Source organism: Phaseolus vulgaris, chromosome 3, assembly GCF_051622355.1.
Source record: "Phaseolus vulgaris cultivar YP4 chromosome 3, ASM5162235v1, whole genome shotgun sequence".
In the NCBI taxonomy this organism is placed as follows: Eukaryota; Viridiplantae; Streptophyta; class Magnoliopsida; order Fabales; family Fabaceae; genus Phaseolus; species Phaseolus vulgaris.
Window position 1 is genome coordinate 53,479,478 of NC_143500.1, and position 17,079 is coordinate 53,496,556.

At 32.6% G+C, this 17,079-nt stretch overlaps 1 protein-coding gene across 10 annotated transcripts; it reads right to left on the reverse strand.

Annotated features, from left to right (window-relative positions):
• Positions 1 to 8,400: 8,400 nt before the first annotated feature.
• PPR40 (pentatricopeptide (PPR) domain protein 40) lies at positions 8,401 to 13,214 on the reverse strand. 10 transcript variants are annotated; one of them, XM_068609882.2, is made up of 3 exons: positions 11,553 to 13,214; positions 9,502 to 9,665; positions 8,401 to 9,051 (listed from the first exon to the last, which is right to left on the reverse strand). In XM_068609882.2, exons 1-2 carry the CDS (start codon positions 13,157 to 13,159, stop codon positions 9,644 to 9,646), a joined length of 1,629 nt encoding a protein of 542 aa, XP_068465983.1. In that variant the 5' UTR covers positions 13,160 to 13,214; the 3' UTR covers positions 8,401 to 9,051; positions 9,502 to 9,643. The 10 variants fall into 10 exon arrangements, with proteins under 10 accessions (XP_068465983.1, XP_068465984.1, XP_068465979.1 ...); XM_068609883.2 differs by having other exon boundaries at positions 8,401 to 8,721; positions 9,448 to 9,665; XM_068609878.2 differs by having other exon boundaries at positions 8,401 to 8,721; positions 9,448 to 9,665; positions 11,099 to 13,214.
• Between the last annotated feature and the right edge of the window lie 3,865 nt (positions 13,215 to 17,079).

Genomic DNA, 17,079 nt, shown 5'->3' on the forward strand with positions numbered 1-17,079 from the left:
CGTAAATGCATATTGGATCATGTGGTTTTGTTTGCATGAAGTGGTGTTCTTTTCTTTGTGTAGGTGGTTCTGTTTTGTGTAATTGGTTGTCCTTGGTCCAAACATGGTTGATCTATATGGTGCTGGTGTGGTGTTCGTGTTTGTGTTGGTGTGAAAACAAGTTTAGGATCTTAGAAAATCATCATATGAAAAGTTTGATACTCCTATAGTGTATGTGAGTCTTTATCTTTCATGAAATGAAATTGACATGAATATTATTTGTATGCTGTAATGTGTTGTGATGGTGAAGTAATTTGAAATGTAATTTTGTTTTGTTTTGATTTAGTATAACTATTAAGTTACTAATTTCATTGTTTAGATATTGAGAAAATTATTTGTGTGAATAAAAAAAATTGTTGAAAGATGTGACAAATAAATTTTTGTATAATCAAAAGAATATATTTATGTAGTTAAATTGAGTTATGCTTTTACATTATTTGTAATATATGATTTAATAGTGTTTTATAATTAATTATAATAATGTTGTTTGTTGATTTAACTTTTTTTTACTTGTACCCAAATACCCAAATCTGTAATTGTGAACACTAATCATAACACACAAGACCCTCACCCAAACCCAACTTATACCCATAACCCTAACCCTAACCCAACCCCTACCAATCATCTAAACCCTAATCCACCACACAAGCATAGTCCCAAATGCTAACACTAACTAATAACCCTAATCTAAAACCCAAACCATATTCCTAATCATAACCCTAGTCATAACCCTAATCCAACTCCTAATTTAACCCTAACCTTGAACACAAACCATACACCTAACACAAAACCTAATCCAAATCTTAACCATAACCCAAACCATCACTCTAACCATCAACCAAACCTTAACCCTAAACACACACCCTATCCATAAACTCCAACTTTGAACATAACCTTAAATCAAACCCTAAGCCTAACATAACCACTAACCCTATCAATGCCAAAACACTTAATCCTAACCCTCAACAAAATCCAACTTTAATTGGTATTTTAAAAATTATTTTTTACATTAAAATTATATATCAAATAATTAATAATTGTTCTACAAAACTAATATTTGACTTATAATTGAATAGTTTGTTTATAGCAGGAAATAGATATTTAAATATTTTTTAATATGTAATCATATGACACTTTTAATAAAATGATCTATAATATTTTTTAATTATATTAGTTGACAAAAAAATTATTATATCATATTAATTAATTAATTCAGAATTTTTTTACTTTATTTTTTTTATTCGTTAATATAAATAACGTTACTTGTTACTTTTTATTTTTCAGTTTCTCACTCTTCTATATAGGATTTTTTTTAAAAATGAATCCATTTTAAAAATATCTATCAGATTCCTTTTGAGTGTCCTTGTACTATTTTAGAGTAGGTGTTGGCTATTCATATTTATGAGACTTGTCCAATCAATCACCACCTTTTGTTTGCAATTTTGAACTGTAATGATAGGTTGATACGTATTCATTGATAGGTATTTTATTATTTTATTTTAAAATTTTATTTATATATATATATATTAGTTAAACAACATTTTATTATTAAATAGACTTGTAAAGTGAAAAAAAAAATAAGATGATGATAAACTTTATTCAATCTTCAATTCTAAAATTGAAATTTTGCATAATTTTGATGTATAATTCTATGTGGGTGGAATTTTTGCCCAAATCCAACTTTTTGATTAAAAGCATAGCAGTGTAGGAAAGTAACAGTTGGGTTACCAGATAAATTGGAAAACTGTAATGATTTGTTTGTACTATATATTTAATTTGATTACAGGAATATGATTTGAAGAAAAAAGTTTAAAAAAGTTTAGAAATATTTGTATTAGGGTAAATAAACTAAAAAAATATATTGTAAATGTAATAAAGTTTATGAAAATTATTTAAAAATTAATAAAAATTTAATTTTATTTATTTGTGGATTATAATTATTTTTAATTAAAATATTATTTTCAATTTAAGAATTAATTTTGGAAAAGATATGAATTATATAAATAATATAACATATTGTTAGAAATAATATATAATATCTCATTTAAATAAAAACATGAAATATATAAAACTTATAAAATATTCAAAATCTAAAATAAATATAAATTTTGAATTATTTAATGTCTTATTAATTAAAAATCTGATATATATAAAATTCTAAATAAATATAAATCTTAAAATTATTTAATCTTTTGTTTAAATAAAAATTTTAAATAAATAAATTTTAAATTATTCATATCTCAACAATACAAACACCACAAAGAAAATAAACCATGTGGACGTCATACCAATAATCTCAAGTGAAAGTAGCTTATAATGTTAGTTTTGTATGTGTTGTTCATCAACGAGAACAATTTTAATTCATTAATTATACTAACTTTAAATTCGGGTATGTAAAAAATATGAGTCACAAATCTTGAACTTTCATTAAAACTATTCGGAAAATATACATGTCATGCTTAAAAAACTTGATTAAATGTTGCATTTCAGTTGTTAATTTTCTTTATGACCTTCTATATGCATACCCTACATTGTACATTTGTTTTATAGTCGTGACATTGTCTTTGTAGTGTTTTTTCAAAGTCAATAAAATGAATAGATCGTTAGTTCTTGATTGTCCGGGATTATGACATTCACAAACTAACTTATAATCCATCTTCCACCCATGTTTGCTAGTTTTCCATGCACTTTAAAAGGAGAATCACATTTCCTAATTCAATTACAATGAGTTTTAAATTCTTTTTATAACGATTGTATTTGTTACCTCTTTCGCAACTAAATAACACATACATCTTCCATCCTTATTGGTCATTTGTTACAACTAATCTTAATATGACTATGGCAAATTCAAGTGTATAGCCTACCTCACATTTTTTTTAATCAACAAGAAAGAATAAATAAATGTGAATCACTTCATGGGTGGTTCAACCCTTATACAAATCGAAAAAGAAAAACACTTAGTCTCCCTCTAACACTGCTATAACCTCCTACCAACGGTTTAATAAAACTGCAAACACCCAAAAAAACACCTAAGGAACTAACCAACAACCTAACACATCATTTAATCAATCTCATATAGACCAAAGGATCAAGGCATCAGTCTGAATAAGAGAAAACAATTGAGGGTACCTTGGAAGTAACCCAAGACCAAACCTTTAACTGAACAAGAGTGAACAATTCTAAAACATCAACCTCACCACCTTTAAAAATGACATTATTTCTATGTTTCCAAATCTCACTTAGTACAACAATCCAAATCATTCCCCAAACATCATTCATAGATTCATAGACTACCTCACATACATATTCAAGTGAGTTTTCTTGCATACCAAACACCTACACTCTTATATTACAATATAAAATATACGTCACTTACTCACATTGTTATAATAAAAATAAATAAAAAATATATTATTTAATGCATTCATTCTTAAAGTTTCACTATAATCACCTTCAACTAATTCATTTATAATTCATCTATAGTTAAAATAACATCATTATTATCTTCTTCTTTTTTTCAGCAAAGAATTAAATTAAATAAAAGGGGATACTTTAGGGGTATCCCAACCCGTGTACAGAAAAAGGAAAGAAACCTATCTATATCTAGAGCAAAACCTCTTCCCTTCTTAAAAAATAATAAAACTAGGTACCATAAACAGTTTGTACCAAGAACAGGTACCATAACCTAGGTGACACAAGACAAGGTTTCATTATAGCTAAGCCACCACCATCAACGAAACAACTAATTCTATCATTCCTCCAACACTTCACAAACCTTGCATCCCCATGGATCATCCACGGCTTCCAGCAAAGTCTCTACACCATAAACAATGTGTTGGAATCTTAAATCTTCATATTTACCAACCAGAGCCAGCCAAGAAACCAAATTGGCAGCAACAAATAATTAGCTGCAACACACATCAAATAGCATACTAGGATTGATACAGCCTTGATTTGGCCTTGGAAATCAATTGTTGTGATTTGGCCTTGGATAGCATTTGCCATATCTACCATCAGAACCACTGAATAGCATCCTACATCCCTTTGTTTGGATTAAGCTGTCCCTGCATAACGCATCATTATCTTCTTGCCCTTTAAGCAACACTTTTTACTCCTCCCTGCAAAACATCCAAGTATATACATCACAGCCTCACAACAGAATATTGAACCTCACCCTTCCAACTATGCTAGCTTCTCCGTCCTCTGCTACTTATTATTGAACATCTCCTCATCCTGTTTACCTGCATCACAAAACAACTACCTTCTACTCCAACTCAAAAGACATAAAAAACAGAATGCTCTATAACCATAGATATGCAAATCAAACACAGTTCTTAGTGCCATCCAGCCTATCATGCTTTATGAATAGAATATGAAATAGTTACACAGATTGCAACAAGCTGAACTTATTTTGTTACCATCTTAATGCAGGTTAGGGGTGAAAAAATCCATTCAGAATAAGAGAAGTTCACTTTCCTTTCTTTATGTTTCATCCAAACCCAGGATTGTACTTGTGCTAGAGTAAAGATTTCCTCTGCATCTACCTTACCTTGATTAAAAATAACCCTGTTTCTATGCTTCCATATACTCCACACGACTGAAACCCACATGCTTTTCCATAAACTGTTGCCTTCTTGATTTAAGCATGAGCATGCGAATTGTTCAAAATGACAAATCAAATCACTGTGGTTCACCGAACTAATCCCCAACCAGCTGAGGCACAAATTCCAAACTTTAATTGATTCCTCGCATAAAATTAGAATGTGCGTAGTTGTCTCCTCCTCCTTCCCACATAAAACGCATAAAGTATCCTCCATTACAACACCCCTTCTCTGCAGGTTCTGTTTAGTCGCGATTCTATTCGACAAAGCCCTCCACACGTAAAATAGGGCTGAGGGCATAACCTTTAAACCCCAAAGATGTTCAAACACCTCCGACCCCCTCCCAATAATGTGATTTGCTATCTTATTATAAGCTGATTTTACCGAAAAAGAGTATGATGGAGGGTCATTCCAAAACCTTTTGTCCTCAGTGTCATGGTGTAATGACACCTGTGATATTATTGTCATAAAATCCTCTAGCATTATTTTTTCCCACTCAAACCACTCTCTTCTCCATCTAAATTCCCACACCCATCCTTCTGTAGACCATCTTCCACATCTATTTATTGTCTTATCCTTCAATTCTGAGTTATTATATATTCTTTCAAATCTCTCTTTGAGTTGACCAGTATCTAACCATTCATCTTCCCAAAATTTGATTTTCTCCCCTGATCCCACTTTCCAGACTAAGTTCGCATTAAACCAATTATTGCCTTGATCTGAGGTTCTAACTTTTATTATATCCTTCCACCATCTAGATGAGTTTGCTAGCCTCCTCGAATCATACTTCGAGTCTAGAACTTCCTTCCAAAGTCCTGTCTCTGGTGATTCTAGTCTCCATAACCATTTAGCTAGCAATGCCTTGTTAAACTCATCGATTCTCCTGATTCCTAGTCCACCTTCCTTTTTCGCTTTACAGATGTTCTCCCAACTAATCCAAGCGATTTTACTCCCCTCTGCTCCCCACCCCCACAAAAACTTTCTTTGTAGTTTTGTGATCTCCTTGCACACTCCTACAGGGGCTTTAAAAAAGGAAAGAAAGAAAAGTGGTATGGCGTTGATGACAGATTTTATTAGGCAAACTCTTCCCGCGAAGGACAAGTTCCTCCCCTTCCATACTGAAAGTTTCTTTCTAATCTTTGATAGGACAGGTTCCCAGAAGGAACACCTAGATGGATTACCACCTATGGTTAGTCCTAAGTATGTAAATGGTATATCCATAAGGCTACAATGCAGTATTTCCGAGTACATCTTCACCTCATTTCTATCTACTCCAATTGCTCCAATTTTGCTCTTATGGAAATTAACTTTGAGGCCCGAGCTTAGTTCAAAACATCTTAAAATGGCCTTTATGCACATAATATTCTGTACTTTCGATTCACATACAAAAAGAGTGTCGTCAGCAAATTGGAGTAGATTAATTTCCACCTCTTTTCCTCCCACTTTTATTCCGGATACCAAAATTTTTCTCGTAGCTTGTTTCACTAACCCCGCCAGACCTTGTGCTACAATCAAGAACAAGAACGGTGCCATAGGATCCCCTTGTCTAAGGCCTCTAGAGGGTTTAAATTCTTTTGACGGGCTACCATTTACCAAAACCGAGACTGTAGCTGATTCAAGGCATTCTCTAATCCATTGTATCCATCTTTCACAGAACCCAAGTCTTTCCATCATATAAAACAAAAACTCCCAACTCACCGAGTCGTACGCCTTTTCGAAATCAAGTTTCACAATGACCCCACTTTTTCTCCTTCTTTTCAAATCATCCAACACCTCATTCACTACTAGAACGCTGTCTAATAATCCTCTATTCGATAAAAACGCCGATTGCGATCCATCTATCACCTTCTCAATAACTTTTTTAACCCTGTCTAACACTTTAGTCAGGATTTTATACAAATAGCCTACTAGTGATATGGGTCTATATTCTTCAAGAGATTGGGGATTTTCAGACTTTGGGATCAGTGTTAGGAAGGAAGCATTACAACCCTTTGGAATTTTCCCTTCTCTGTGGAAACAATTAAGAGCTCCCATCACCTCCTTATTTAAAAGACCCCAATACTTTTTAATGAAACTGAAAGTTACACCGTTTGGACCAGGGCTTTTCTGACTATCACAGTTCCAAATTGCTTCCTTAATTTCCTTTTCGTCAAAAGGATCAGTTAAGAGTCTATTGTCGGATTCTGTTATCTTCTCAAAATCTACGTTATCCAACCTCACGCCAATGTCCTCAATGGCCGACATCTTTTTTTTGTAGAATTCTTTGACCATCTCCTTTACTGTATTCGGCTCCTCCACCCAATTACCTGAGATATGGCAATGTAAACCTTTTATCTCGTTCCTTAATCTCCTCCACTTAATTGACACATGGAAGTATTTAGAGTTAGTGTCCCCCTGCTTGATCCAAAGGTCTCTTGACTTTTGTTGTAATAAAGATTCATTCCTCACATTTATATCTTGTAATTGGCTTAAGAGTTCTCTTCTTTCCCTAATCTTTTCATCATCCAATTCCTCTATGTCATCCTTCATATCCAACTCTTGTATTTTCCTCAGAGTATCAAGTTTTAACTTATCAGTGTACCCAAAGACTTCTTTATTCCACCCTTTCAAGTCGCTCTTTAGCATTTTCAATTTCTCTTTTAGCACTACTATTTCGTTACCCTGCACCACATAACCCTCCCATTTTCTTTTGACAAATATTTCAAACTCCTTATGGTCTTGCCAAATATCTAGGAACCTGAATGGTTTTGGTCCCCAGTCGACCACATTTGATATACTCGTTAGTATATTTACTTTATCCTTCAAAATTGATTATTCATTGTAGTTCTATCAATCAAATTCTTTAAATTTAATAAATAATTTTATTAAAGTCTAAAACAAGTATCTGAAAGTGAAAAACAACTTTTGAATTATATAATTTGTTACTCATAATAGAAATCTCTAAATTGGTCAATCTAGAGTTGTCCAAAAATACTCTCCCACTTACATTTAGGAAGCAAAAATCTTCACCCACCACAAAGGGCAACCAATTGACTTCCATTGTCATTATAAAAGATAGAATGCTAATATATTAACACTTTCAACAACAATAAAAACATACACTTCACATTTTAATAAATTAATATTTTATTTTATTTTTTAATTAAAAAAATATTATTATATTGTTATAAATCGTGTGAAATATATGTTTTTTACTGTTCATATTATCAACAAAACTTTTCTCTAAAAGATAAAAATGAAAAGTGATATATAGAAAAATTAAGGGTGCGGGGAAGCAAAAGCATGTCCCAATCTCTTAATTTTCTTACCAATGTTTTTCCCTTTTAGTAAAAAAAACTTGACATGGTCAATGGTCGTATTTCCACTGTTTATTTTTTAAACCTCCACTTTAAGACATTAAAATATGTATTATATTGAAAAAAAATCTCTGTTACATGGATTATTGGACTGTCTAATGTAACTCTATATAGTTGGTTCACAATGCAATCTAAATTGCAATTGAATTTCTAACTTATCCACGCCCACTTAACAACTGCAACGAAAACTCGTGTGCTTCAACAATCATGTTTCACGTGACATCAACTAATTCAGCAAAAACTCACCACTAACACAATGAAACTTTTAAAAAAAATTGCACTATACTCAGGTGACAGTATTTGGTGTAATTAAAACTCATGCACTGCAATGGTCATGTCTCAAACTTGAAACAATTTTGTTTCACAACTAACACCATCACCATCTGTATATGCTAATCTGTATATAGAAACCGATAAAATTTCATGCCATCTACATATTTACATTGCCAATAATCAGTAACAAGGTTGCTTCCAATTACAAGAAAATTAGATCAATCTAACTAACCTCTAAGGTTTGTCCCTATTCTTACTGTAACTCTAATTTTGTGTATTGGGATTTTCCATATAATGGCTAGAATGGAACAAAAATTCCTGATAAATAACTTCGATGCATAGAAGCATGCTAATAAGCTCACAACCATATACTGCTACACTATGGATTGTTTGGCTTTTCTTTGGTTCAGCAGGATCTGCTCTTCTGGCCTTTATGCATGGTTTATCTTTCACTGCAGATTGAAAAATTACTTAATACCAAGTAGGTGCTACCAGTACACTTCTCTTTTTCACCATGTGCCAGAAACCATTACTGAGACAAATTATTCAACCTCAAAACGTCACCAACACTCCAAACGAAATAAAACAGCCATAGCAAAGGAAAGCACGCCATCATCAGTCATAATCATAAAAGAGAACTATCTTTAAAAGCAGTATTCCAAGGCTTGGTTACTTCTCTAGGGCAGGCCCTATACAGCTTTTATGCTGGAAATGGTCTTGCTTATGTTTTTATCATACTTAATAGGAACAAGTTTGATGGCCCCTAACATCTTGAGACAGTTCTGTCAAGCAGTGCAAGTAAGCAATCAAAATTTGAGAGCATAATTTAGCAAATTTGAGAGTTGAGACTATAATCAGCTATCATTTTTCAGTACATCATCAATTGATGAAATTTCATTAAGATTCGAACAAAGAAAATTGTACAAAGAGTTTGTTTTTCACTTACTTAAGATAGATGTTCTACTAGCTATGTTTTACTATATTGCAACAAATACCATAGCAAAAAAAGAATACAAAAAAAAAAAACCTAGTTATTGCTCAAGTAATAGCCGCTAGGCCAGTACCAACATAACATTTAAGCATGAACATCATAAAAGATGGATGATGAGACATTAGTAGATGGTAAAAAGATATGTCAAACAAACATGTCCATTGCAGTCTGTTAGACATAAAATTACCTGAATGGAAGAATATAATAGAATAGCATTATGACTGCAATCCAAAATGTTTACCAATCTCTTCTTATTGCACCAGGATGGTCAGTCACGTTATGACCACCTCAACTCAAATATTGATCATTAAGACTTTATGGTCTATCTGCCATTATTTTTGTGACTCACAAAATTGAGAAAGGAGTTGAATTACTCAGGCAATTCAGAAACTGGCGATACTCAACCTGCAATGAATAAAAGAAAAGTTACATTGATAACCCTCGCTCTGAAAATTTTAGTAATGTCAGTGTCACATAGTTCAGTGAATTTTATGTTCAAAATAATTTTAACAGTTAAAGTATATATATCAACAAGTTGCAAAAAATAATAAATGTAATTTAACATAGAACTTGGCTGCATAGTGATAGAAACCAACTGGTATTTATTCAATTGACTGATATAGAAACACCCAATTTTCCCAGCAATAAGCTCGGGTTGGATACAAGGATTCCCTTACAAGATGTTGAGTGCTTGGTCTCTCCCTTTCCACCCAATTACCACTAAATATAAAACCTTTACTTTCCCCCTATTTCCTATTTTGTTCCTGACTCATAACTGTCTATAGAGGCAGTTATGCCTAAAACTGCTAACTGTTGAAAATCAGAAAACTGCTACTCAATAAAAAACTACTAACAAATTCAGTCCTATTAGAGAACCACCTAACCCCTGGTTCTCCTCTTATAATATTTATTTATTAGAGGCCTAACACATGGTTTCACTGAAATGCTTATTTATAATGTCCCAAAACTCATAATAAAATGCTAACACAAACTCTAGAAGTAGCTACCAACCCCAACCTTCCCTCACAACAAATAAGGTTATAACTTCTAATAATAAGAGTGCCTTCATCAAGGAATGAAACTAATACTAGTTTTGTAGATGTGATCTTTGAAGATGAAGATTCATTACATGAATATTGTACAAATGTACTTCATTTGCTATCATGTAAAATTGATAGTAAAATGCAACAAGCTGCATATGGAACCAGTTTAAATTATTATGGGGGGCTGGGGTATGCCGGGGAAGTGAAAAGCAGGAAAAGAGAGATGGTATATATTTCATTGATAAAGGGATACGTGTATGATACACACCCCTGATAATAGTCTAGAACAAATATTAGTTTAGAACTAATATAAACCCAGTCAAATAAAACTAACATCATAAGCGACTCCCATAACCACAAAATTTGGTATCCCACGTTATCCAGTCAAGAGTGCCACCAAATTCGTGCTCTATGTGCAGGATGGGTCACAAATGAAAGATGGAGCTGTCGTGGGTTGGCACAGCCTTCACTGTTGATTTTGGTGTTTGTAAGGTGATCGATGCTACTCCTTTAATGGAGAAACAATGGAAAAAGGTGGTGTTTGTTTACTCCAGAACAACAACACAATTAGTAAGATAAGCATAGCAAGACTAGAGGCATGGTATAACATGATAACAAAGCTACGTCCATCAAAGCCTCTAAATAAACCAAGCTCTTTGTAAGAAGGATGACAGAGAGTCACCAACAAAAGAGGAAAAGATAAATTCCTTATTGTACTATTTTTTGTTGGTGTTGAAATGGCCAAAAAGTACATCCATACATATGAACAGGGCTTTATAATCTGAGGTACTATACCCAGAATCGATGTCTTCACTTTCAAAAGCTCAATAATGTAGTAGCATCCAAGAAACTAGTAGGAAATTAGTCTCACTAATTAGGAATAGAATTTAAAGATATTCCCTTAACTCTGTATCTTTCCATGATGTTTCGTGCCTCTTCCATACAATTCTGCTGAACTAATATTTTAATAATCAAGTTACATATATACAAATCGGGAGAGCAGCCGTTTGCCTCCATTGAGTAAAATATCTTCTTGGCGTCCTCTAATCTCCCAGATTCATAGAGTGCCTCTATAAAAGCACCATAAGTGTAATTGTCCGGATTCAAGCCAGATTTTGACATTGAATCAAAAATATTTTTAGCTTTATCGACTTTATTCGTCCTACAGAAGATTTGGATCAAAGCATTATAGGAGTAGGTGTCAGGGTTTACTCCTTCCTTTTGCATTCTTCTTAAAAGTTTCACTGACCTTGCAACATCCCCAATGGCACAAAGAGACCGAATTAAGATATTGTAAATGACGGCATTTGGAGTTATGCCCCACTCAATCATCTCTGTAAAGCATTCGAAAGCTTCCTCAATCTTCTTTATTCGACAGAGTCCATCAATTATAGAGCCAAAAGTGAAGATATCAGGTTTAAGCCCAGTTTCTAAAAGCATCTCCAACAGCTCCCGTGCCTTAACTATTGCTCCTTCCTTGCAATACCCATTAATAAGGGTATTGAAAGTAACAAGGTTGGGAACAAAACCTCTAAGCTGCATGTCCCTGAAAGCCTCAGACGCATTATCCATCAGTTTGGCTCTGCAGAAGCAATTAATTATCATGTTATATGTGAAAACATTACAAATTAGCCCATCACTAATCATTTGTCCAGATACTCGATCCCCATCCTCTCTCCATCCTCTTTTGTACGAGGCCTCCACAAGTACAAGGTAAGTACCAATGCTTGCCTTCACACCTTGCTTTCTTAAAATTTCAAATATGTCACACGACTCTCTCAGCTCAGCTCCCTTAACCAAACAAGCAATTATGACATTGAAAACAGAGCTATCAGGGGCATAACCTCTTCCCAGAACCTCCCTCAGAAACAAAACCATCTCTTTCGCCATAGAACTATTCGCAAGGCAATACAGCACAGTATCACAAGCTAACTTAAAATGAACACACTCCTGCTCCACCTCCCTATATAAAAACTTAGATAACAACATCTCAAGAGCCTTACCTGGATCCACGCAGCGAAAAACCCCGTGGACTAACGCTCTCACAGTGGCTTCATTTGGACCAACTCCACTCCGCTTCATCGTCTCAAAAACCCCAAACGCTTCTCCAACCCTGTTCGCGTTACAAAACCCATCAACAAGCATTGTATAAGTGAACACATTAGGCAAATGTCCCTTCTCGTTCATCTGTCTGATCAACCGAAGCGCCTCATCCACCACGCCAATCTTGCAAACCCCGTGAACAAGCGTGTTATATGTAATTCTATCGGGGCGGCAATTATCCGCGGGCATTTGCTGGAATTTGAGATAAGCAAGGTCAATTGAATTGGATTTGACCAAAGCGTCAATAAGAGCGTTGTACAACCTAGTGGAGGGGGTGAGACTCAAGAATGAAATTTGACCGAAAACATGAGCACAGTAATTTGCCAAACCGAGCCTTCCCCAGCTTCCGATCAACGCGCAGAGCAGATCCTCGGAGAGCCGAAACCCGGAATTGTGAACGTCACGGAGCAGCTCGAGCGACAGCACCGCGGGGCCGTTACGGTGCAGAGTGTTCCGAAGAGCGCCTTGCACTGAAGGGTGCGTGGCGAGTGCGGGGTTGACATGCGAAAGCCAGGCGTGAAACTTGATGGCGTGGGAGGGGTGGCGTTGGTTGTTGAAAACGGTTACGGCGGAGCGAGGGTTGAGGAGGAGAGTGTTTGAGAAGAGGTGGTGGTTGAGTAGCAGGGCCCAGTTGGGTGTGGAGAGGACTTGTGAAATGTATGGATGCTGTATGGAGCTTGAAGACGTTGTCGTTTTGGGAGGAATCACAATCGAGGGTTTCATGCAATTGAAGGGTTGATTTTGGGGACGCATGCTTGTTTCGAAGAGGGTTCGCAGAGACACAGTTTCTCCCACTCCTCCTTACAACATTACAAATTTTAAAAGCGGATATCAAATTTAAATTAGGTTTAATGAAATTGAATTTCATCAACTCAAGCACATTTTCTAATAAATATAACTTTAATATTCACATAAAAGAAATGTATTAGTCTAATTCTAAAGCTTAATAAGAAAATATTATTTTATTAGTTTTTTCTAAACATGATTTGTGTAAAGATATCAAATTATGTTTAGAATTGTATTCCTAAGTTCTTTTAAGTTCTAAAAATATTTTTCATAAATAATTCAAGCATAGATAATCAAACACAAAACACGAAAAAAAAAATTGTAACAAACTACACATAGTAGAAATTCATTACATTCAAAATAGGAGTTAGTTACTCCTAGATATTTAGAGTAAAAAAATGTTAAGAGAATGAAAAGTTTGAAGTGGTAACTCATTTTGGAGTTTCTTATCATAAATACACATGTTTTGTTTTCTCTCCAAAAAGTTACTTCAACATGTTGAGATTTCACCTTTTAAATCACTTCCAAAAAGTGAATTTTCCTTGGACAAACATAAACTCTATTTGGTCCAATGAGTTTAATGTTCTTCTTGTTAAACGAGACTTCTGGTTGCTTGGCTAGAATTTTCTGAAATGAATTCCTCTTTTTGTCTTCAAATTTGCATTTTTCTAAAAAAAAATGATGAAATCAGAGGTGATAACTTCTATCTCCAAAAAATTGTTTAAACAATAATTTTTAGTATCAAAGGAACAAATGACATAAAGACAAATGAAGAGGTTAATTCATATGATAAAATAAGTTATTATCACACTTATCAAATGTTGAGTTATTTAATACCAAGATGAACAATATAATAATATACATCACAAATGGAACAATATTTTTTGAATTAAGAATAAACAACATGAAATAGAAATCAATCAATAAACAAATGTCTTACAAAAGATTCATATTAATCATTATTTACTAGAGAGTAACATTCATTCTAATAATCCTGTATATAATTTATCCTTGGAATGAAATATAATTACAAAACAATTTTTTTTCATAATATTAATAAACCAATAAACTTTTCTATCTTCTATTATTTTAACCATATTATTTCGTCTCCATAGTATCTTTGCTTCTCGTGATAATTTTTTTTATGTCGATCAATAAAAGTATGTCATTAATCTTTTAGTTACTTTGTTTTTCTTTAAAATAATTTTATCACTTTATCCTTTAAAAATATTAACCTATTATATTAGTGACCTATGAAAAAGTTGAAATCTATCACATTTTTTTTCATAAAATTTCGTTTATTTTATTCATTCTCTCATCTCTTTTACATTGTTCTTTATATTTTTTAAGACAGACTTAAAAAGGATGATTAAATACGGTCTCTTAAAAAAAATAGTACTTTAAGTTATTGAAGATTTTTTGTTAAAGGAATTATTGTTTGTGAAATAATTTTTACATTAAATTTATTCGCTCTTATCTATAGGAGCTAGACTCCAAAGGTAAGTAAAACTTAACAAAAATTGTTTCCACTAATATTTATTTAAATAAGTAATTATTTTAAATAAATATATTTATTAAGAAAATAATAATTATCACAAATAAATATAGTTATTGCATACGATATTGTATGCAATTATAATTGCATACGATATTGTATGCAATTATACTTTAATAAATATAGTTATTGCATACGATATTGTATGCAATTATATGCAATAATTTTTCTTAGTTGGGAGAATGTAAGGATTTAGAAAATAACCTTAGAGTAGAAGTGGTATATTTTAAATGATACCTGAATATTTTATTATTAAAATGAAAATGACATATAAATAGAAAATTCTGTTATTCAGGTTTCATTTTAAAATAACCACCATCTCTGTCTAAAAGTTTACTCCTGGCAGCGAAGACTACAAGATTGTCCGATTAGGGTAAGTTCAGTTTTGTTCCTCTTTTTCCTTTTCTTTCCCTTCTCTCTAAGGCTTTGTTTGGATTAAAGGGTGTGGAGGAGTGGAAAGTTGAGGATGTGGAGGAGTGGAAAGTTGAAGGTGTGGGAGAGTGGAAGTGTGAAGATTTGAGAAGAAAGTGTGAAGAAAGTTGAGAGTGTTTGAATTAGGGTATGTTAGAGTGGATGTGCGACGAAAGTTTATTAAAGTTTGTGAGTGAGGTTGTATTTTGAATTATTTTTAAAGATATAAATTATAAATTTACAAATTTATCCTTATTTTTAAAAATATTTTTATGTAAATTTGATTTAATTAAAATTTTATATATTATTCTCTTTGAATAATTATTTTAGAAAAGAAAAAATACAAGTTTCATATGATAAAAAAATGATTTAATTATTATTAATTTATTTAATATATTCATTATTATTATTTCAAAAAAAAATTAATTAATATTATTATTTTATAAGTTAATTCTAAATATTATTGTTATTTTAATATTTAAATATTCATATTATCAATATTAATATACTTTTTATTATTATAATTAATTTTTTATGTTTTATTATATGTGTAATATAGTTTTAAAAAAATATAAATGTGGAATGTGAATAATTCATATAGTAAATGTTGTGAATAAAATTAAGGGTTTATAAGTCATTTACATATTTTGTATGACTTTCTCTCTTCCCCCTTCTCCTTTCTTTGCAACTCTGGAAAGAAACATTCAGCTCCCTATTTGGCACTTCCTCGCTCTCCCACCTCCTTTCAGCTGTTGATCCAAACACGGGAGATTCTGCACTTCTTTGCTCTCCCACCTTCCATCTGCTGATCCAAACACAAGCTAAGATTCTAACCTCCTCGCTTATCAGTTTGGCGATCGGAGTCTGTCATTGGACTCCTGACAGTGAACCCTATAAGATTGTCCAATCAGAACCTCTCATAGAGTAAGTTCATTCTTGACCCTTTTTCTTTTGAGTTAATTTTGATCTTATTAGATTTATGCTTTGCATATGATTCTTTTAACTTCAGGGTTAATTGTTAACAAAAGGTCCTAGTTATATAGTTAGATTTTTATCAGGATTCTGTGGTGCAAGTTAAATTACTTTAGGCTTTTGATAGATTTGGAGCTCCTAGTGAGCATCAACTAAAGTTCAGGTAACGGAAGCTAGTTTTAAATTGTAAAATAGAATCCTAGGCCAGAAGATCTGGATGTGGGGGTGACGTGGTCACCAGTTTCAAATTTTCTTGCAAGATCTCTTGTTGTTGTGTAGATTGGAAATTGTTTGAGATTGAAATGAAAAATTTAGATATAGTAGATGGTGTAGAATGTATGTAAGTGTAGAATGTATATATGGTATTTGAAAAAGGTTTGTGATGATTTTCTTGACAATTTCAGAGCATATATTTTGATTATTTCGTGATGATTCAGTTTATGAACTAAAAATTGTTTGTGACAATTTTTAAAGTAAATTGTGAATTGATTATTTAGAGAATTGCTATGTTGATTGTAATCTGAATTCCGGTGTTTTTGAGATAAATTAGTTGTTGGGTTTAACAATTGGTGATCAAACTTTAATTTTCATGTTGTGGCTTTCCCATCTTTTTATTAAATAATGTTGGATACGTGGTGTTAGGTATATGTAAAGTAGTAAAAAGAAGAACATTTATTGTTCATGCTCTTTTCTTTCATTCTATAAATGCTATACAATATTGGATAATACTCTTCTTTTCTCCTTTTGTAATTGGTGTAACAATCTTGCAATAATTTTAAATATTGAAGTATTACAAGTTGGAATTAGTTCTTGCTTGTGCAAATTTGAAGAAGTTGATGACCGTTGGATATAGTTGTAGTTGAGAGATAATTTTCTTTCATTCTCCTTTTATTGTGTCTCTTTTTGGGTAGTAAAACTTGATGTTATTTAGATACACTTTGGAGCCCTT

What these genes read in the sequence shown, in the direction of transcription:
- PPR40 (XM_068609878.2), bottom strand. Translation starts at nt 13,159, where the DNA reads ATGCGTCCCCAAAATCAACCCTTCAATTGCATGAAACCCTCGATTGTG.